Below are 22,135 nucleotides of genomic sequence, written 5' to 3' on the forward strand. Positions count from 1 at the left end.
TATGTTACAAGTTAGAAATGATGTTTTAGAGATGTTAAACATGTGAAGGGTTGCCAGGGTTTAGGAACGCAATAGGGAGGCGGGAGGGGGGCAGGTGTGATTACAAAGAACTAGAAAAAGGGAGCTTTTGCAATGATGGAACATTTCTGTAGAGGGAGGTTATATGGATCTACACGTCTCCAAAATGCATAGAAGTCCACACAAGTGCATGTAATACACACAAAAACGATTAAACCTAGTGAACTTGAATAAGGTCTGTGGACTGTTCCAATGGTAACACCCTGGTTTCGATTTTGTGCCACAGTTATGCCAGATCTTGCCATCATAGGAAACTAGGTGAAGGGTACACTAGGTCTCTACCGTCTTTGCAACTTCCTATGAATCTTTTCAAAATTAAAGCTTAACTGGCAAAGAAACAGACCTGAGGACCAGTGGAACAGATTAGAAGATGCAAAAACAACTCCAGACATGCTCAGCCACCTCATCTTTGACAAAGGAGCCAAACACCCTCACTGGAGGAAAGATAGCCTCTTTAATAAATGGTGCTGGAAAAACTGGATTTCAACCTGCCAAAGATTACAACTAGACCCATACCTATCACCATGCACTAAACTAAGATCAAAGTGGATTAAAGATCTAAATATTAAAACAGAAACACTAAACTTGCTGGAAGATAAGTTAGGTAGAACTCTTGAAGACATTGGCATAGGAAAAGACTTTATGAACAAAACTTCAGTAGCATGGGAACTAGCACAAAGAATCAACAACTGGGATCTCATCTTATTAAAAAGCTTCTGCGCTGCAAGAGAAACCACCAACAGAGCTAAGAGACAACCCACAGTATGGGGAAAAAAAATTTACCAGCTGTTCCTCAGAAAAGGACTACTATCTACAATATATAAAGAACTTTTAAAAATCAGAGCCCTCAAATTTAAAGCCCCAATCCAAAAATGGGCATCTGAGATGAACAGACATTTCTCAGAAAAAGAAGTAAAAGCAGCAAATAAACATATGAAAAAATGTTCAACATCACTGGTCATTCGAGAGATGCTGATGAAAACAATGCTGAGATTCCACCTCACCCCACAAAGGATGGCTGCTATCATGAAATCAACCAATAACAAATGATAGCAGGTTGTGGGGACAAAGGAACCCTTCTTCACTGTTGGTGGGAGTGTAGATTGATGCAACCACTGTGGAAATCAGTATGGAGATACCTCAAAAAACTAGGATTAGGCCCGGGGATTTAGCTCAGTGGCACCGCACCTGTCTAGGAAGCTCAAGGTCCTGAGTTCAATCCCCAGTACTGAAAAAAAAAAAAAAAAAAAAACAGCAAAAGGGCCGGGAATTTAGCTCAGTGGTTCTGCCACCTGCCTCACAAGCACAAGGACCAAGTTCGATTCCCCGGTACCCAAAAAAAAAAAAAGTAGGATTAGAAGTCCCATTTGACCCAGCTATTCCTGTGCTGGGTATCTTCCCAAAAGAATTAAAAGAATCATTGCAAGCAAAGGACTCGAGTTCGATCTGCAGTACCAAAAAAAAAAGAATCATATCACACGACATATGCACACCTATGTTTATAGTGGCACAGTTTGCAATAGCTAAAACTATTCCAACTCCAACTGGAGACTGGATAAAGAAGATGTGTTTTTTTTTATAAAATGGAGTACTACTCAGCCATAAAGAATGAGAAACTAGAGACATTGATAGCTAAATAGATGCACATTGAGGCCATACTCTTAAGTGAAATAAATAGGACACACGTGTAAATACCAAATAGTTTCTCTAGTGTGAGAAACTGAAAGTGTAAATAAGGACTAAAAGGTATAATAGATAATGTGAATAGGAAGTAAGGTCTAAAGGGGAAGGGGAAGTGGGAAGAGGGGAAAGGAAAGAAGGGAAAGGAAAAATATGAGAAAAGGAAAAAATGGAAGCAAAGTCTTTGTAAATAGGGAGGGGTGGAGGGGTTGACAGGAGGGCAGGGGAATGGGGAAAAATTAAGAACCAAGATACATCATGTGAAGGTACAAGATCCCAACAATGAATGTAACTGTACTGTATACCTAAAATGTACCAATAAACTTAATTAAAAAATTAAAGCTTAAGCAGTGTTACTAGAGCGCAAGGTCCTGAGTTCAATCCCCAGTACTGAAAAAAAAAAAAAAAAAAGGAAGTGTTACTAGAAAGTAATTCTGGGAGGCTGAGGCAGGAGGATTGCAAGTCTGAGCCCAGCCTGAACAACTTGGTGACTTAGAAAGACCCTGTCTAGGGCCGGGGATTTAGCTCAGTGGTTCCAGCACCTGCCTTGAAAGTGCAAGGTCCCGAGTTCAATCCCCGGTACCAAAAAAAAAAAAAAAAGAAAGACCCTGTTTTGGAGGCCAGGGATTTAGCTCAATGGTGCCGCCACCTGCCTCGAAAGCCCAAGGTCCCAAGTTTGATCCCCAGTACCAAACAAAAAATCTAATTATATAACATTTTTTCATGCTTGGCATAATGGCAAATGCCTGTAATCCCAGCACTTAGGAGGCTGAGGCAGAATTGCCAAGAGTTCAAGGTCAGCCTAGGCTACATAATGAGTTCAAGGACAGCCTGAACTGCATAGTGAGACCCTGTCTCCAAAAAAAAATTTTTTTCAGTACAGGAAGGAACAAAGCAGCAGAAAATCTGTCATTTCAACCAGAAGCTGATATAGGGGGAAGAGATGTAACTCCCAAACCTATTAGATATCCGAAATGCGAGTTCATGTTCTCTAAAACTGAACAATGAATTCTAGGAACAACAGCAGTTAAGAGGAGGAAAAATTTATAGGGAGAAAGAAAGCTTCTGCCTAAGAGAGACAGAAGGGGGTCCAGAAAGTGGGTTGCCTGCTTAGCCCACTTTTCAAAGATTTTTTTTATACAGCAAAGCTATGTGGTGAGGCGGGTACAAAGTGGGACAAAACTATAAGACCCAATGTAGGGCCAGGGATTTAGCTCAGTGGTTCTGCCACCTGCCTCGAAAGCGCAAGGTCCCAAGTTCGATCCCCGGTACCAAAAAAAAGACCCAATGGAAATTTACAATGTGGGCATGAGGCGGGACAAAACCATGACCAACCAATAAGATGACAAGTACAGTTACCCAGGTAACATTGATTAAATGGGGATCAAATGGGAAGACAAGTCACATACAAGGAATTTCCCATTTAGAATATCAATCACTGCTATCTCTAGGGAAAGTAATGCCTCTTCTTTTTATAATCCTAAACAGTGAATGTGCCTCAATTGTTCTCCATGTTGACTCCTTGCTGTGTTGGCTTCTGGAGTGCTGGTCCTGTCTTAACTGCACACAAGATATCTAATTAACTTAACTATCTGCAATAAAGCAAGAACCATTACTATTTTAGCAGGCTTAAAACTTACTTTAAAATATTTAGCTCCGGGGCCGGGAATTTAGCTCAGTGGTTCCGCCGCCTGCCTCACAAGTGGAAGGTCTGGAGTTCAATCCCCGGTACCAAAAAAATAATAATAATAATATATAAATCCCCAGCCTTTGTATAACTCTTATATGCAGTACTGTCATGTATAACAACATAAAACTACAGTACTGTACTATACAGTACAATCGGCAAAAGTTACAGTACTGTACAAATAACATGTACTGTACCAAAAAGACATTGAGGGCCAGGGATTTAGCTCAGTGGTTCTACCGCCTGCCTCGCAATCGCAAGGTCCCGAGTTCGATCCCCAATACCAAAAAAAAAGTAGAGGTTCAGGGGCCGGGGACTTAGTGGTGCCACGCGTGCCTCGCAAGCAAGGTCCTGAGTTCGATCCTCAATAACGCGGCGGGTGAGGGTGAACAGTAAGGCTAAGAAAACATTTTCCAACCACTAATCTGTGACAATAGGTAAAGGAGATGGGCTGCTGTGAACAGAGTAAGCATGGCAAAGAAAGTGAAGAATGGAGGATTTCCAGCAAAAGGCTTTTGCTTTTTTTTTTTTTTTTGTACCAGGGATCAAACTCAGGACTTTGAGCTTTCAAGGCAGGCGGCGGCACCACTGAGCTAAATAAATCCCTGGCCCCTGCATTTATGCTCTTGAAACAGGACTGAAAATGGACACAAACCTACCACAAACTTTAGTCAGAATAGATGTGTGTCACAATACTGAGAGGTCCACCGAAAGACACTCTGAAGAGGGGGAAAGAAACGAGGGTGTGGTCTGGTCCCCCAAGGAAGACAGTATCAATATTTCATCTATATTACCAAACAGTATTTCAATTTTTAAAATTTAGAGACAGGTCCATACAGTCCAGGCTGGCCTCGAACTTGCGACAATCCTCCTGCCTCAGCCTTCTGAGTGCTGGGACTACAAGCGTGTGCCACCACACCCAGCCAGTATTTTATGTACTGTATGTACATTTTGTTTATCCAGTCACCTATGGATATTTGTTGTCTCTTTCTGATTATTGTGAATTCTATAAATATTGACATATAAACCAAAATTGCAGACTTCCGTTTTCATCTCTCCTGAGGAAATTCTAGGAATGGGATTATTAAGTCATAATGTTTAAGACTATATTTACCTCGTTTTAGCTATTTCCTGCTCTTATATTGTGTTGGCCTCACGTTTGCTCCTGTAATAAACATTATCTCCAGATCACAAAATACCTTTCTACAGTATAATGAAATAACAGACACTAAACATCCTGAGATCACAAGCCTAAATGAAGGCAAGATACAAAGGAAAGCAGCTTTAACCATACCCAGAATGTTCTGTAAGAGTAGAATGGAAAGAAACAAGCAGTATTCTTAAAGAAAACTGAAAGTCCTGCAGCAAATGAGAGCTCTGCGTCCCAGTGTAGTGGGTTAAGACTATCATCCACACCAATGTACTCAGTTCTGAGCTTCATAGGAGACTGTGGCCATTCAAGCAGCTCAGAGCACAGGAGCAGGGCAGACATGAAGTTTGAAGCACATTACACATTTCTAAAAACATTGCTCCCAGGAATTTTATTTTACTTTCTATGGAGGCAGGGTCTTGCTGTTTATTTCAGGGTGGTCTTGAACTTGCAGTGATCCTGCCTCAGCCTCTCAAGTGCTGGGAATACAGGTTGTTTTGTGTGGCGGTGGAATTGGGCCTTGAACTCAGGGCCTCTTAAGCAAGCATTCTACCACTGAGCCACGAGCCCAAACCCTATGAAGCTATTTAAAAAGAAAAACAAGTTTAACTTTAACTGAGATGAAGAACCCAGGAAATACTTTAACTGCAGGTGACAATAGCGATTGTGTATTTAAATATAACTAAAACAGGAATTAGTGGTACATATATAATAAACTGAGTTTACCTGCTACACTGCAAATACCATTTAAGTAATTCCCCACACCAGGTAAGGCATTTACTCCTCAAATAATTCACATGAAGGAGCCCTCAAAACTATACTTCACTCCTTTATAATCACTGAACTCAGGACCTTGCACTTGCGACCCCAGCCCTTTTTCAATATAACAATCCCAAATTTTTCAACTAAACTCATTCAACTACCCTCCTTCCTCAGTCAAAATGGGATATTCTATTCCCAAATCCCAACCGAAAGACAGGTGTATTTTGAGGTACTGACTGATAATGGTCAGGCATGGTGGCTCACGCGTCATCCCAGCACTCAGGAGGCTGAGGCAGAATTACTTCGAGTTCAAAGCCAGCCTGGCCTGAAAGTTCAAGGCCACTCTGAACTACATAGTGAGATACATAGTGAGATCCTCTCTCTAAAAAGTGAAAAAGCTGAATACACATTTTATTAGGTTGAACCTTATCAAACTACCAGGACTTAATCACTCTGACCAAAAAAAAAAAAGAAAGATGTCTAAAGCTAGCATGTCCTGTCCATCTGCTGTTAGCTGGTCTGCAAGTGTCTGCAACTGCACAATAGATGGCTCACCTCTGCTCCAAATACATGTAGACGCTTCCCATCACCTGTTTACTAACACAACTGACTTCTTTTTGCAGTACTGGACATCGAACTCAGGACCTTGCGCTTGCAAAGCAGACACAGCACCACTGAGCTAAATTCTGGGCCCTCTCAGCCTATTCTTGAACTGTCAACTACCCTTCATATGAAATACTCCAAAAAACAAACTCACCCATATTAAAGTTAAAGCACAAATCAATTTATAATACATGCTATAAATTAATTTCCACCTATTACAAAAACCTTGTTTTGGTACATTCTGAACACCATCTTCATCTTTTCTTATAATGATGTGTATGAGTACCAGAGTAATTCTAAGAGGGATCACACACAAAAAATAAATAAATGGACAGCAATCAAAAACACAATTTTACAATTCTTCAGGCAAAAGCACAACTTTATTTTCATTTCTAAAAAACACAATTGAACAAGAACAAAGGAGACTGTGCAGTTCAACTTTTTATTTTAATAAAATCAGAATATGCACAGCACATGCAGTGCTAGCATCTAAACTAATACAATAAGCAATTACTAAAGCTACAGTGACTTGAGGTTCAATCTACATTCAGCAAGTTTAACTTCATTCTTAAATGATTTTTGAAACTTTAACTGAAAATATTGCTTGCTGATAAAACTTGCTCAAATGCTATTGCTGAATGTACAAGTCACTGATTATGCCAATACAACAAAGATAACCACATGTTTGAGGATTGCAATGTGCCAGACATTCACTGAAAAAAAAAAAACACACAACTAAACAAAACTCACACAACAAACATCTGAGAATCTGGACACTTCAGTGTTTTGAAGTGTTTCATCTTAATATCTTAAGACAAGTGTATCAAAACCTTGGCATAATTTAATTTCAAGTCGCCAATTTTGTTTTTACTAACATCAGAAAGTTATGGCTACACCGCCAATGCCGGGTCTGCTTAATTTGACTTAAGAGTTTAATATGACTTAACATTAAAAGCTCACACTACCCCGAAATATATAATTTCACGCATACGGTGACATTCAACATTCAAGTGCCAGTGTTTTTGTACTGTCTTTTGGTCAAGTTTCTTTAAACTTTCAAAGAATCACTTTTAGGCTTACAAAAATAAATATTTGTCAAAATGTTCAATAAATATTACATAAAACTAGCAGCAAAAAGTATCTAGAAATCTGTCGTGTGCAAATAGTTTTCTTCCCAACTATCATTCCCATGGTCCCAAATAAATTTTAGAATCTAGTCCCATCCCCTTCATAGACAAGCTGCGTTCAACAATCTCCAAGAGACAAAATAAGATTGGAAGTTTTAAGGACACGCACACAAGACATATATATAAAATTCTCTGAATGTGCAATAAAAGAAGTACTTTGTAAAAAGTTATGGGCAAAATGTACAAGGGCCTAAACCTAGACTAATTGAAATAGCACCATAACAAATGACCTCAATACTGTCAAGTGCACCTACTTAATAAAAGTTTTAGAACAAGGCACAATACACTTGAAAATCTATTGCACTTTAGGAAATTTTTACCATCTTCCTATGCCACTGTAAAAAGATTGAGCGTTTGGATCACCGCATTCTGGCCACAAAATCAGCCCAGAATTCAAAGTGGCAGAGGCATTTTAGTGGTGGACAATGCTCATCTTTGGCCAGATTTAGCATAAACAGACTATAAATACAATGGAAACCTATGCAACTAAAACTGACTAAACTGCACTGTAGAGCAGAATCGACACCTTGTGCAGTTATGTACATATTTCCAACCTGTGTGATCTCAAAGATTTCAGTTTGTTACTCTTCTGGAGCCATTTTTACAAAGTCTATAGTAAGCCAGTTTAACATCTCAACGCAGCTTGAACAGAGTAATGTGAATCGGCATTTAAAATAAAGCCTGCTGCATAATTCTTCCTGTTCATACCCTCTTGACCAAAAAACATCAACACTAGCATGCGTTATTAGACCAAAAATCATCCAGGGCCCTAATGAGGGCTGGTCATTGCTGTGGTCAGCCATTCTACCATTTCAATTTCATTTATGGCAGGCATTTAAAAAGTCTAAGTAGATGAATTCTCCTAAAAAACCTATTTCAAGTTATCAGACCTTTAAACTTTCCCTGTAATAACATGCCCACATTTGGCTAGCTCGTAATTAATGATCTGCCTAAACATTGAAAGAGGAATTGCTGTATTTACTCGCATTAACTTTGAAAACAGTGCTTTGAATGTATGCATGTATTCATACATCACCTCATCATGACTGGAATGGCTTGTTTAAAGACTATCAGGTTCTAAATACCTATCCAGGATAGAGTGAGCAAATCAGAACTTTAACTTAATACAGTTTGCCACATTAGAAACTAATTCCATTAATATGCTTCAAGACGTTTATTGTTTTCCCCCAATCTGCAAGTATCAAAAAGCCTTAACGCAGGCTACTGCGTATGTTTTTTCCTTATAATATTTATGGATGAATCGATGATTCCTGTTAAGTTGTATCACACCTGTGTGCCAAGGTTTGATTTTAGCCCAAGTTCAGTAAATTTTGTCAAAACAATTGATATCTTGAGCATTACTGAGCCAACAGGACATCAAAATAAAAAGTTGTCTAAAGTTAAAGGCACAGTACATTAACAAACAAATGATCCTCAGTCACAAAATTATAAATGCAGTTTGGGATGGGGGTAGGCGGGAGGGGAGTTAATCCAAACTACAGCAATGAAGTCTTCAAACCACCTTCTGAACAGGGCTGCTGATTATTCCTTTCATTCCTTCTTGTGACCTTGAGCTCCCTTAAAAAAAAAATTTCAGTGGAGAATCACAGCTGGTAATGTACTGCAAGTTCTTGAAGCTACACAAGGTATAGTCTGGCTAAGTTACATGTGGTTTCCATATTAGCTTGTTTGGCAGGGTGACCTACTGCAAAGCAGGCTCAGTTACCCCACCAGTCAACCCCCTGGGAGTTGTAATTTCCTCCATATCCATCACTGTTGTACAAGCCTCCATAGCCACCTAATAAGAGAGACAAGAAAGAATAATTCAGTCATCATCAATTGTTAGATAAAACCCTTCCCTTCAGGCATTCTGACAAAGTTATAAAGAGCAATCCAGTGTCGAATTCCCTAATAATCTTAATTATGCTTTGAAAAAGACAGCCGAAAGGAAAACAGCTCTTCCCAAAGACAAGAGGTTAAAGATGAATACTACCTCCACCAAATCCTCTGCTGCCGCCATGGCCACCTCCACCACTGCGGCTGCTACTTGCACGGCTGCTGCTGAAGCTGGAACTGCCAGCGCCACTACTTTGTCGATAGTCTCTGGCACCGAACCCTCCACTAAATCTACTGCTGCCAAGAAAAAGCAAAGTGTTGGTTCCTGTAAGATGAAATTTCACTCAACAAATTCTTGTTCAAAACTCACAATAACCGATTTCTCATTTTTTCCATTCAAACAATTCCCTATCCAGCCATACTTAGTGGTTTCAAAATTCAACTCCAAATATTCCTTGCCGAGAGCAAATGCAGGAAAGTCTAAGTGAACACTTATCCCCCTCCTCATAAACCATCTATCCCTCACCTCTTAGAACGTCCGCGACTGTTACCCTTGTAGTGGTGTTCGAAAGCCATGTTTTCTAACCAAGATGGCACCTCTTGTTTTGCTTCAACAAGAAGATCCAACAAATCCTTAGTAATATTTGCATTCCTGTCATTGAAGAATGAGGTGGCAAGGCCTACAACAGTTCCAGAAAAATATATATAAACAAAGGTCTTCAGTAAGAATGCTTGCTTCTCACATATAACAAATAGAATCTTTAAAAATTACAATCTGCTACAACCAACACAGTGATTTAAATAAAACCTCACTGCATTCCTTGGAAACAAGAATCTAGTAATTAAGACCCTACAAAGTTCTTTGCTGTCAGCATCACAATGCTAAAGAAACAATCAGTCCATGCCGTAACCACTCACCAAGGTTTCCTACACGTCCTGTACGGCCAATGCGATGGACATACTCTTCAATATCACTCGGCAGGTCAAAATTGATAACATGTTTCACATTTGAAATATCCAGTCCTCTTGCTGCTACCTAGAAAATAACTTTTGTTATATAAGGTCTACTTAAAGTATCTGAACATGAACTCCAATGAAAATACAGTATTATACATACTGCAGTAGCCACTAGAATAGGGCTTTTTCCTGAGCGGAACTGATGGAGGGCTTCTTCCCTATCTCTTTGAGAACGGTCTCCATGGATACTGGTACAAGCATATCCCTCACGGTATAAGAAATCCTCCAGAGAATCTGCACCCTTTTTTGTCTCCACAAACACTAAGGTCAGTGAATCCTTGCCTGAATTTGAAAAATTAACAATGTTTTCATTACTAAGAGTAGCTTAGTTCTCTTTGTATTTAATAAACATGAAAACAGAGGCAATTAAATGGACTGTTTCAACAATGTTTTGAATGGGGAGGAAAATAGTGATTCACGTGGATGGGTGTAGTACTGGGGACTGAACCCAGGGCCTTTACACTAAGCTATATTCCCAGTCCTGTCTTACTTTTCTGAGATAGGGTCTTGCTAAATTGTCCAAGCTGAGCTGGAATTCACAATCCTCCTGCCTCGTAACAGGCATGTCACTATGCCCAGCTCCAATGGGTTATTACCCAAACCACCAGAATGATGCTAAAATTACTCATAATTTTACCTGTTGCATTTAGAAGGTCAAGCAGAAATGACCGTTTGTCTATGTCTTCCACCCAAACGACTTTCTGTGTAATGTTCTCAGAAGTAGAGCCAACCCTTCCCACAGCCAGAAAGATATACTCATCTAAGAAATCACGAGCCAGCATCTGAAAAGGAAATAAAAATTTTTTACCATCTATTGAGATAAAACAAATTTATAAATAAATATAATTTGCATCATATATTACCTGTATTTCCTTAGGAAAAGTAGCACTAAACATCATAGTGTGGCGAACACCTTTTGGAGGCATAGTATCTTGTTCAACAATTCTACGTATCTGAGGTTCAAACCCCATATCCAACATCCGATCAGCTTCATCTAACACCAAGTATCTGTCACAAAAAGATTTTAGTTTAGGATTTTTAGGATGAGGAAAAATCAAAAGCCAGTTTTAATACAGCTGTGAACTTTAATTTCACTTTATCTACTTATTAAATTCCTCATACTACGGTTTGACACAAACAGCACATTATTCTTGCCACTAGGTAAGTCACTCCCGATCACACAGCCAAATTAAAATTAGTTTTTGGCTATTCTTCCTTTATCTGGTCATTCTTAGCTTATACTAAAATGCTAACAATGATGAACAGAACAAACTTTTTGTAAAAAAGGACTAAAATGAATCACTTCTCAATCTTTAAATTTAGACAATGCTAAAAAAATACAACTACTGAACATTAAAACCTTAATGTTGCATTTCATACTTAAAAAATTAACATACTTGCAGAAGTCTAATCCAATCTTTCCTCTTTCCATCATATCCACGAGACGTCCTGGAGTAGCTACTAACAAGTGGCATCCACGTTCTAAGTCTCGAATCTGCTGACCAATATCAGCACCACCATAAACCACACAAGGACGAACTCTAGATCGGTATGAGAACTGTAAGCATAAATAAGCAAAGGAATTCTATCAATTAATAGTTCAAAAATTTTACACAGTCATAGTGTTTCATTAGAATCACTGATAAAGCTAAGGCTGAAATGGATACTTACTTTTCTGGCTTCTTCATAGATCTGTACTGCCAACTCTCTGGTTGGTGCCAACACCAAGGAGATTGGGTATTGTTTGCGGCGCCCATACCTTCCATTTTCCTAACCAAAATTATTTACAGGGTAAACCACTTTTTAAACCATTCTTTTAAAAAAGTTCACAATTTTCTTTTGTACTTTACGTATTACACCTAAACGCTATTCCTCATTAAAGTCTTGGTGTCATCTACAATTCCCCGTAGTTAACAAATATTGGGCTGGGGGTGTAGCACAAAGAAATACTTACCTTCATGGCCCTCAAAGCTTCACCTGGACCATCTGAATAAATCTGACTCAAGATGGGCAACAGAAATGCTGCAGTTTTTCCAGACCCTATTAAGAGAAAGCATGTTGACAGAACCATTTAAAAAATTTCTAGGGCCAGGAATTTAGCTCAGTGGTTTCGCCACCTGCTGCGCAAGCGTCAAGGACCCAAGTCCGATCCCCGGTACCAAAAAAAACACAAAAAACAAAAAATAAAAACTTTCTAAACTTATTTTTTAATAGTCATTGATAACAGTTTAACTGTCCTATCACTAATCAGTAATTTTACTTTATGCCTAAGTAAAACTTCCCCCAACATCAAAAGCTCAGCTACCAACACTAAGTGACTTCTTTGGTCCACCTAAAACTGGAGTTGGCAAATTCAGGTCCATCCTATTACTAACAAAGTTTTTACAGATTATAACTACAGGGCCAGGGATTTAGCTCAGCGGCACCACACCTGCCTTGCAAGTGCAAGGTCCCAAGTTCAATCCCCGGTACCAAAAAACAGGAACACATTATAACTACATCCAATAATATATATCATCGATGGCTTCTTTCATATAACAAACAACAGAACTGAATAGTTGCAAAAGAGACCACATGGCCCACAAAACCCATAAATATTATCTGGTTCTTTATAAAAGTGTGATAATGTTTTAGACCCTTACCAACGGAGCTTACCTGTTTGGGCACAAGCCATCAAGTCTCTTTTCTCTTTGATAATAGGAATAGCATGCTTCTGCACTGGAGTTGGGCGAGTATAACGAGTAAGCTCAATGTTTCCCATAATAATTTCTCCCATCTCAACATCACTGAACTGTCAAGAAATTCAATGGGGTTAAATAGCTAGAAAAACTACCTAGATAGAGCCCTTCTGTTTTATACTGACAACAATAGAAATAACCAACTAATAGCCAATTTCTAACTTAGTTTATTGTTGCCTTAAATAAAATTATGTTGGACCAGGGATTTAGCTCAGTGGTTCCAGCACCTGCCTCACAAGCGCAAGGTCCCAAGTTTGATCCCTAGTACCAAAAAAAAAAAAAAAAGAGAGAGTAAAATTAGGTTAACGTTACAAGAAAAATCAATTCCCAGGCTTAATCTACACTCAACAATCAAGACTTTGGGCTCCTCTTATGTTTGACCCATTTCCTATCTCAGGTAGTGAATTATTTATAAAAATAACACTGAACTCAACTCCACAAATGATTAAATGTTTGATCTACATGTCCTTTAGGAAACCCATCTAATTCTAATGTGCCCTGAAAATATTACTTTGAGACACTTCCATCTGTGTCTCAAAAGGTCAAACAATTACTTACACTTTCAATATGTGGAGGACAGTTGTTGCCTGTTGCCTCAACTGGAATGTCATCATATTTCTCAAAGTTAATCCCAGTGTTGCCTCCAGAAAACAGTTCCCTAAAATCGTAGTAAGATTGTTAAGATTATCTGCTACATACCAGCTAATATAATAAGGCTATCACAATTAACATACATTTCAAAAACTTACTGTTCCAAGCGTTCACTTGGTGGGAGTGGTTTTGACCAGTCATCTTCATCTGATTTGTCACACCAGCGACTGTTTCCACCACGTTCAAATTTGCCAAAGCCACTCCTGTCTCCACGGCTACCAATGCCATCATAGTCACTCCGTCCACGATCATCAAATCTGAACAGCACAAGTAAGTCATCAGAATCACATCATTTAACCATTATCAGATCCCTGTCACTACTCCAGAACTCTATCTGGGGATTAGTAGAATTATTCATTATGGCTACTTATAAAGATCTAACAGTCCAATTCTGGCTCATTCTTATTTTATAAATATAGCTAATCACCACACTATCATTTACATAATTTAGTGCCTAAAACAGCTTTTCTATTTCTAGTCATCCATCATAATCATACCTCACATATAGCTCACACCTTCACTTAAAAGTAACCATCCAAATTTATTCAATAGCAGGAAAAAGAAGAGCACACCAAACATTAATTGTCCAAATTATACACTAAGATGTCATTTAAAGGACAATTCATCTGCGTGACAGATTTTGGATAAAAGGTAAAAAATAATCCTTACCTGAATTAAGATGTTTTTAGTTTTAGGCCTGTTTGCGAAAAATCAGGACACAGGACTAACCACAGCTATTAGGTGCATGGGGTCAATTCACCACACTTGTGTAATCAAATATATAACGTCTTTAAAAATTGTCATACAGAAAGTTCACAAAAATCTCCCAATTAGACTAGTCACTACATGAAGTTAATTCTTTTAAAGAGTATATAAAAACAGAAAAACTGATTTTATTACGCCAAAGAGCAGTCATATCTGATTTAACAGGTTCTATTTAGTAAAGACCTTACAGCTAAGAAAACACAATGATGAAACAGACATAATGCTTACCATCCATGAGATTATCAATTAAACTGCTATTGCATACACAACTAAAAAGAAACCGCTTACCTTCCCCTTGATCCACTCCCACGATCACTGAAGAAGCTAGACTTCCCTCTTGAATCATTTCGAGATCCAAAACTGCTGTATGCATCCTTATCTTTACTAGAACTCCACCCTGAACTGTCTTTGTCGTAGTATCCTTAAAAAAAAAAAAAAAAAAGCACAAGAGGGCTGAGGATTTAGCTCAGTGGTTCCGCAGCCTGCCTCGAAAGTGCTACAAGGTCCTGAGTTCAATCCCCGGTACCAAAAAAAAAGTAAAAAAAAAGCCCCCAAAAAAGCACAAGCCCCTTATATTGTATTACTTAGAATAAGTATTACTAAGATATGGTCAATTTTTCTGAATTTATATCTTACTTCTGTAGGCCAAGGGTAAATGGAAGTATCCCTATCATGGCATTAAAAGTGAACCAAGGTTTTAGCCAACATATGCAACTTTTTAGGTCTCTAGTTCTAATAGTCTAAGAATGTTCTGAATAGATACCACTCCTAAGAGGTCAACAGCTTGCCTTTAACAATTATATTGCTTTATATATATGTATATAAATAAGACCACCAGTTTCATTTTCATTTCCATTCACTTTATAGGTTTGAATGGGTTTACAAAGAAATAGTTGCCACTGTTTCAATTTTTTTTTTTTTTTTTGTAGTGGGGACTGAACCCAGAGGCTCCTGCATACTGGGCAATCAATCCACCATTGCGCTACATCCCCAGCCCCCATTTCAATGTTTCTTAGAGGTGGCTTTAATTTAATAAATTCATAAGACTGTCAGATTATTCAGTTTAAAATTTTTCAGTTTAAATAGTAAAAAGTACAGCCAACAGTACTTTGTCATCTATATATTCATTGGTGAGAATCAGGAACACCTGGAAAAGGAAAACATTATCCTACACATTCACAATATGGACAAGTTCCTGGGTACAGCTATAAATATCCAAGTTAAAAGGGTATGACAAAGCATAAAGTAGCTCACGGACAGGTAGAAAACTTAAAACAAGTAGAGGGTTTAACTAGCTTCAATGACCTTATTAAACAGTCAAACAATTTACTAGTTACTTTCCTTCTGCCTTCTACCTCTACACCACTAGCCAGCCAAGTACCTCTGCCAGTAATCAATAAATAAATTTCCAATCTCTTCCAGTTCTAAAATCTCTGATAATGCCTCTGATTCCTGTCACTCCAACACAAGGGAGAAAACACTACTAATATACACAAGGGGCTGGCCATGGTAGTGCATGCCTGTAATCCCAGCACTGGGGAGGCTAAGGCAGGAGGATCACTGAGAGTTCCAAGGCCAGCCTGGGCTACATAGTGAGTTCAAGGCCAGGCTGAACTACACAATGAGACCTTGTGTCGTGTCGTGTCGTGTCCCGTCCCGTCCCATCGCGTCCCGTCCCGTCCCCCCAAATACACAAGGGTCTATTGCAGCTACTTGTCTTCTGTATATCCTACATCTTCCCTCCTCCTGACCTTTAACAGTTGTCATGACTCTTTTCCTCTTAATTGAGATCATCCATTTTATGGACTACACAGTTATCCCTAATTTGGAACATCCAGTAATCTATCACTACACTCCACATGTAATGGGCAACATTTGGCACTGTTACACACTTTGAACAAAACCTCACAATGAAGCAGTTAAGGGAAGGCAATGAAACCAACTCCCTGCAGTGTGGCCAATAATCTAACCTGGTAACTACCCTGCAATAAGTTCATCTTCATTTTGGCACTTATGCAAGACAAAAGTAGCTAGGTTTTATCACCATCCAGTTTGGTTTAAGATAGCAGGGTACTCACTTTTTTCAACTTAAAACCATGCTGTGAATAAATTACAAACAGACCAAGTATAAGATTAGTATAGTAAATCGTATAAAAACTATAGCCTTGACCTCAGAAGAGTCTGACATAAGAAACAGTTTCCTACTGTGTGACATTAGATGAGGTTTGCCAATATTTGAGCCCATCCCAATAGGAACAGGAGAATTTGTTTACAGACTTTTCTAATTCATTTAACTTTCCCTAGCCTTTGACTTATTTCTAAATGAGGCAAGAATAAGATCTATGAAGTTGGTGAACGAACTTACCTTTAGTAGCTTCTCTGTTCCTTAAATGAGGAGGAATATAACGTCCTTCTAAAAGAAAGAATACAAAATAAATGCCAAACATCCCCCCCATCTTGGCTCTGATGTTCAGGCTGGCCTCAATCTGGAGGAATCTTCCTGCCTCAGCATCTGAGTGCTGGGATTATAGGTGTGCCGCCATGGCAAACTTCCAAATTCCTATTAAAAAATGGTCCTGGAGGGCCAGAGATTTAACTCAGTGGTTCTGCCACCTGCCTCACAAGCACAAGGTCCCAAGTTCGATTCCCAGTAACAAAAAAAAAGTCTTGGAAAATATTTTAGAAAGAAAAAACATCTCTAGCATTCCAGTCCAACTACTTAACTGGAAACTGCGAAAAACATAAATCTTTTTTTAAAATAAATCTACTTTTATTGTAAATGGGTTGTTGTTTCATAATAACTTTGAAGTGTTTGGTAAACAAAAACTTGACTTGAAACCTAAGAGTTGGAATCCATAATCAAACACACTTAACTAGCTACTAGTGGCTATTTAACTTGATTTTTTTTAAAGGACTGCAATGATTTGAGAGAACAGTCACACAAACTAACAGGAACCTTGTAAGTACTTCTATAACAACCTAAAAGGCTATGTAACATCACACAACCACTAAAGGATTTGTCTATGTATCAGGTTCCAAAACATAAAAAATATACATGAAAAAGCTGCAAAGCAGAACAGATTTCAAAAAATTTTGACTTTTAATTTGGAGCTTGCTAAGTTTCAGGAAAGCCAACTGTTTTTCTGTATGCAGGCAAGAAAACAGCCTAGATCAGTGGTGGCGAACCTATGGCACATGTGCCACAGCGGGCTGTATCACTGAAAGCTATGTAAGGCTTTCCATCCCCCTGGCCTAGACTATGAATGAAAAGCAAAAGCAAATAATGTATATCCAAGTAAAGTTAACTTGGTTTTTTGCTGTTTTGCAGTGCTGGGGATGGAACCCAGAACCTCCAAGAATGCTACGCAAAAGCTATACACACCCCCAGTCCCTTGCTTTACTAGTAAATGTTAAAATCTTTTTCCCTTCTGGACCGAATTAAATTATTTCAAAGTAGTCCTCTTAAAAAAAAAGTTTAAAAATTGTATTTTAAGGGCCAGGGATTTAGTTCAGTGGTTCCGCTGCCTGCCTCAGACACAAGGATCTCAGTTCTACCCCCGGTATTGTATTTTTTAAAAATTAACTTACCTAATTACACAATATATACATGTATCAAAACATGTCAACCCATAAACATGCACAATATGTTTGGAGACAGGCTCTCACTTTGTAGTTCAGGCTGGCCTGGAATGGAACTCAAGGTGATCCTCTTGCCTCATTACCAAGTGCTGGGATTACAGGCGTTGGCCACCACACCTGGCTATAATTTCTGCTTTATGTATCAGTTAAAAAGATAATTTAGTGCCGGGGGATTTAGCTCAGTGGTTCTGGCTGCCGGGCGCAGCCTGAAACTGCAAGGTCCCGGTTTGATTCCCGGTACCAAAAAAAAAAAAAAAGATAATTTAGAGCCTGGCATAGTGGTGCACACCTGTAATCCCAAGACTTGGGAGGATCACCTCAAGTTTCAGGCCAGCCTGAGCTACATAGCAAGACCCTAGTCAATTCACTCTATCCGGGATTAACATATCCATATCACCTCTAAACTGGCTCAAGATTCAAAATGGACATAATCAAAGTCTTCTATAATCTGCATATTATGTAATGGTCTTTTTAATGATTATCTTCTTTTACTTAAAAAGAACCAATTAGTCTCTTTTAGTACCAGAAAGGTCACAATGCTTAGACTGACCACTAAGTACTCCATAACTCTATATAACCTACATAATTCTTCAGGTAGTGAAAATTAGCAAATTTTAACAATTTTAAGTACAACCAGGGAAATATTCAATAAATCCTTATGTGTTTTACTTACTGCTAGCTGTACTTCCTCCAGTCTGATTATCTGAAGAGTTCAGGTCTAGGCCAGCAAACTAGGGAAAAGAGAGATAGTTGGTTAGCAGCCCTAGGGCCGAATTACACAGTATTAAGAAAATTAGTCCTGCCTTCTAGCATTTACTAGCACCTCGTTCACACTCAAATACAGTAGTTGCCCTGTGGTACCTCATAAGGCTGATAAAACTCAGAATGTGACTAAGAATGCTTGGAAGACTGTAAAACTCTCAAGCAAATGCAAAATAGTACCATTGGAGATACTGCAGGTGGCAGCACAGGAAGATGCTGGTGCCATCCAATAGAAACTGGGTCCAAATTTCATTCATTCACTGAAAATGAATATTTCCTATAACATTCTCCATAGTAAAAGCTCCCCAATCACTTGCCAACCTAAAACTCAGTTATGCTGAATATCAGGAGACAGGGCGTCGCTGTGTAGTTCAAGCTAGCCTTGAACTCCCAGGCGACCCTCTCGCCTCAGCTGAGATTAAAGGCACATCCCACCACCACCACCACCACGCTAGGCTGAATCTCAATTTTTAAATGTTCAACAGGTAAAGGATTCATTTTAGTGTCACTCATATTTGACATGTATTTCTAAATGTCACCAACTTCATTGTCGGTATTATTTTAAACCTAAAAGCATACCCAAAAAATATTAGGACAAATTTTGAATTACCTACTCTTAATTCCTTTATCCCCAAATACAGCACAAGTATTTCTAACTAAGGAAATACTCTTTCAGAACAAAACAGCTATATCTGCAACACTCAAGTGAGCACTATGTTGGGGTCGACTGTGAAGTAGTTACTATCTCCCATTTTAGCTTTAAGCTGAAAGATGACCAGTCAATACATGACCTTCAAAGCTCTTAAGAGGCATTTTACTGCCTTTAATCTCCATTTGTACCCACACCCTTACACTGGTAGCTCAAAAACTTCATATTGTAGAAAAAGGTTACCTGCTCTGTTCATGACTAATCATGAGCTACTTATAAGCAGTACAACACAAGGTCCTGAGTTCGATCCCCGGTACCAAAAAAAACAAACAAACAAAAAGCAAGATACATGCAAAATGAAACATTTTTCTCCAGAAAAGCCAGATACTGTTGCCACTCATTTGAGATGTTACACTGTATTTGTAAATCCTGTGTTTAAAGATCAACATGATACTGTTAAACTACAACTATCAATGGAGTCACTGAAAATGAGAAGCAGATGCTATACAGTACGTATATTGAAGTAATGGAGATGAGGCTAAGACTGGGGCCTCATTCTCAAATTTTCCATTAGCAAAAATGCTGCCATCCATACTGCAGTTAAACTGATACTTTAAAGCACAAGAGGAATACAAGTTGTTTTAAATTTTACGTTGTAGCAACATGAAGAAGAAACTGTAACCGGTTCTATAAATTAACAATGTAGTTACTGTATATTCACATCTAAACTTCTAAGGATCCTAAACGTATCTTTTTTAAATTAAATCTGTTACAAACTTCAGATTTCTTAGAATCTTAACGTGGGCACAATTTAACTGTGCGTTAGCCTGTGCCGTTGATATCAGATACTGTCAAAATGTCAATAATAGCGGAAAAAAATATGGAGAACTTCACGTAACTGGTTTATGTGGGGAGGCTCACAAAAGAACAGACCATTAAATCGCCCTCCTCTCAGATCACACCCTCCTCTCCTGAAACCCTTATAAAGAATTCCGGCTCAGACTACAGACTGGGGACTGACACATCACAAAATTTTACTTCCCAAGCAGCAACAAGTCAACAACAAAACTGCTTACTTCCCCCTGTGTCACATTCTGGGAATTTTTCCGGTGGCGAATCCCTAGATCTAGATCTAACATCACAGGTACTCATACAACGCACAATAGCCTCCAAAGAAAAACGCGCAGTCCTCGGCGAAATTGCCAGGGACTAAAGGAGAGGAAAGAGCCGAGCTGGGTCCCTAGCCCCTGATGTCTTCCCGCCGCGTTCAACCTCAGTAGAGCCCAGCGCCACAGCGCCCGCAGCGGCCCATTACTCCCTTCCCCCCCCTGAATTTTCTGCGTCACAAAACTTTCCACTCCGGAAACGCGGCCCCAGAGACCGCGGCGCGAGGCCAGCAACGACCCTGCGGAAACTGAGCTGAAGCAAAAAAGCTTGCGGAAGGAAATACCGGAGAACAAGATATCCACTCCATCCTCTTCCAGGGCCTCGTCGGCCCAGCCTCTCCTTATCAGTGGGCCACAGCGCCGCCCAGCCACCCAGCACCACACAAAGGAGCCCGTCGCCATTACCCAGGGCGAAGCCCTCCCCCCGCCCCGCGTCGCCCCCTCCCACATTCCAGGGCCTTGCTCCTCCGGGACTCACAAACAGACGAACTCCTGACGACGCCCTGTCGCCCGGTCTCCGGGCCGCACCGAAACCCTTGAGACCAAAAAGCTCGTTACTCGCTGGCTGCGCACTCACCCCCCCACAACCCCCACCCCCAGGTCAATTAGTCGGGGTTCGCGCGTGCGCGTCCCCGCGAGAGCGCGCCCCTCCCCCTCCACCCTCCTGGCACGCACATACAAAAGCCGCCATTGTACTCGGCCCGGGGACAATACCGCTGGCCGCGCTGGGCCCGAGCAATAACCAAAGCTAGGTCTCCTGCCACCTCCCCGTCTCTCTGTGGCCGCGGGAACTGACATTCTCAGACACGAAGCAGCCAGGAAATGGAAACTAAAGAGTGCCTGACAGCTCTACGCCATAAACCAGGTTAGGTCAGGGGAGTCACGCAGTGGCTACCTAGGTCCACTCCTTGCGGCTCACCTGCTGGTCCAGCCCGAGCGCATTTTCCACTGCCACATGACTCATCCCTGAAGAATACCGAGAACTCGGAGCCTTCCGCTGCTGAGCGAGTGCGCCTGATTCACCACAAGGGTCCTCTCACGGGACAACTGCGGCTCTGGAGCGCCCAGCGCGACCGCCGAGCTAATATACCCACTCCCAAGACTGCTACGTCAGCACGTAAGGCGCACACCCTCCCTCTCACAGCCGCACTCCCTCGCCGCTGAGACTTCTACCTGGCTGCTGCGCGCTCCGGCTCCTAACCTCTCGGGATTTCCTAGTCAGTCCCATCGACCCCTGATCGTCCTGCCTGGAAACCCCGAGAGTCAAAAGATGTCCTATTTTGTTTGAGCCTCACTTTCCCTCTTCTCACTAGTAGCCTACCCATAGTCTTGCGGTCTCGAGATCTCGCGAGAACTCATCTCTCCTGTGGCCTCCAGCAACGAGGCCTTAAAATACAACTAGGCCTCTTCTTTCGCCTTCTTCCCTCTATCCACCTTGTTTTCAGTCTTCCTTTCACGCGCCCTTCCTACCCTCTCAGTCCCTGGCTTGCAGATCTGGTGGGATTTCTTTGTCTAATCAGCCTTCCTTCTTGTGACTGCAGCCTTTCTAAAACCAGAGTTGGGCAAGAACCCTGAAACCGCGAGGGCGGCAGGCCACGTGACCGTAGGTGTCGCGCAAGGTGGCCATTTTGTGGAGCAGAAAAGGGTGGCTAGAATAGAGTTCTTGGAATGGGGTCGTGGGAAAGGGAACGGGGAGCAGTGCAGGGGGGAGGGGAGCAAGAGAACTCGGGGAGAAGGAGAGGGGCGGGACGATGACTACTGGGCG

General features: G+C 40.4%; 1 protein-coding gene across 4 annotated transcripts; it reads right to left on the reverse strand.

Moving 5' to 3' along the window:
• Positions 1-6,316: 6,316 nt before the first annotated feature.
• On the reverse strand, positions 6,317-21,481 carry Ddx3x (DEAD-box helicase 3 X-linked). Of its 4 annotated transcripts, none has more exon segments than NM_001279876.1 (17): positions 6,317-8,945; positions 9,141-9,280; positions 9,510-9,663; positions 9,902-10,019; positions 10,101-10,282; positions 10,638-10,782; positions 10,864-11,008; positions 11,398-11,558; positions 11,672-11,770; positions 11,955-12,040; positions 12,656-12,791; positions 13,297-13,396; positions 13,488-13,646; positions 14,443-14,575; positions 16,520-16,567; positions 18,467-18,524; positions 21,290-21,415. In NM_001279876.1, coding segments are annotated over 17 exon segments (1,989 nt in total). In that variant the 5' UTR covers positions 21,335-21,415; the 3' UTR covers positions 6,317-8,865.
• Positions 21,482-22,135: the final 654 nt, after the last annotated feature.

The sequence above is a fragment of the Heterocephalus glaber genome, unplaced genomic scaffold, assembly GCF_053883595.1.
Source record: "Heterocephalus glaber isolate CG9 unplaced genomic scaffold, H.glaber_assembly_v1.0 deba00001547, whole genome shotgun sequence".
Taxonomy (NCBI): Eukaryota; Metazoa; Chordata; class Mammalia; order Rodentia; family Bathyergidae; genus Heterocephalus; species Heterocephalus glaber.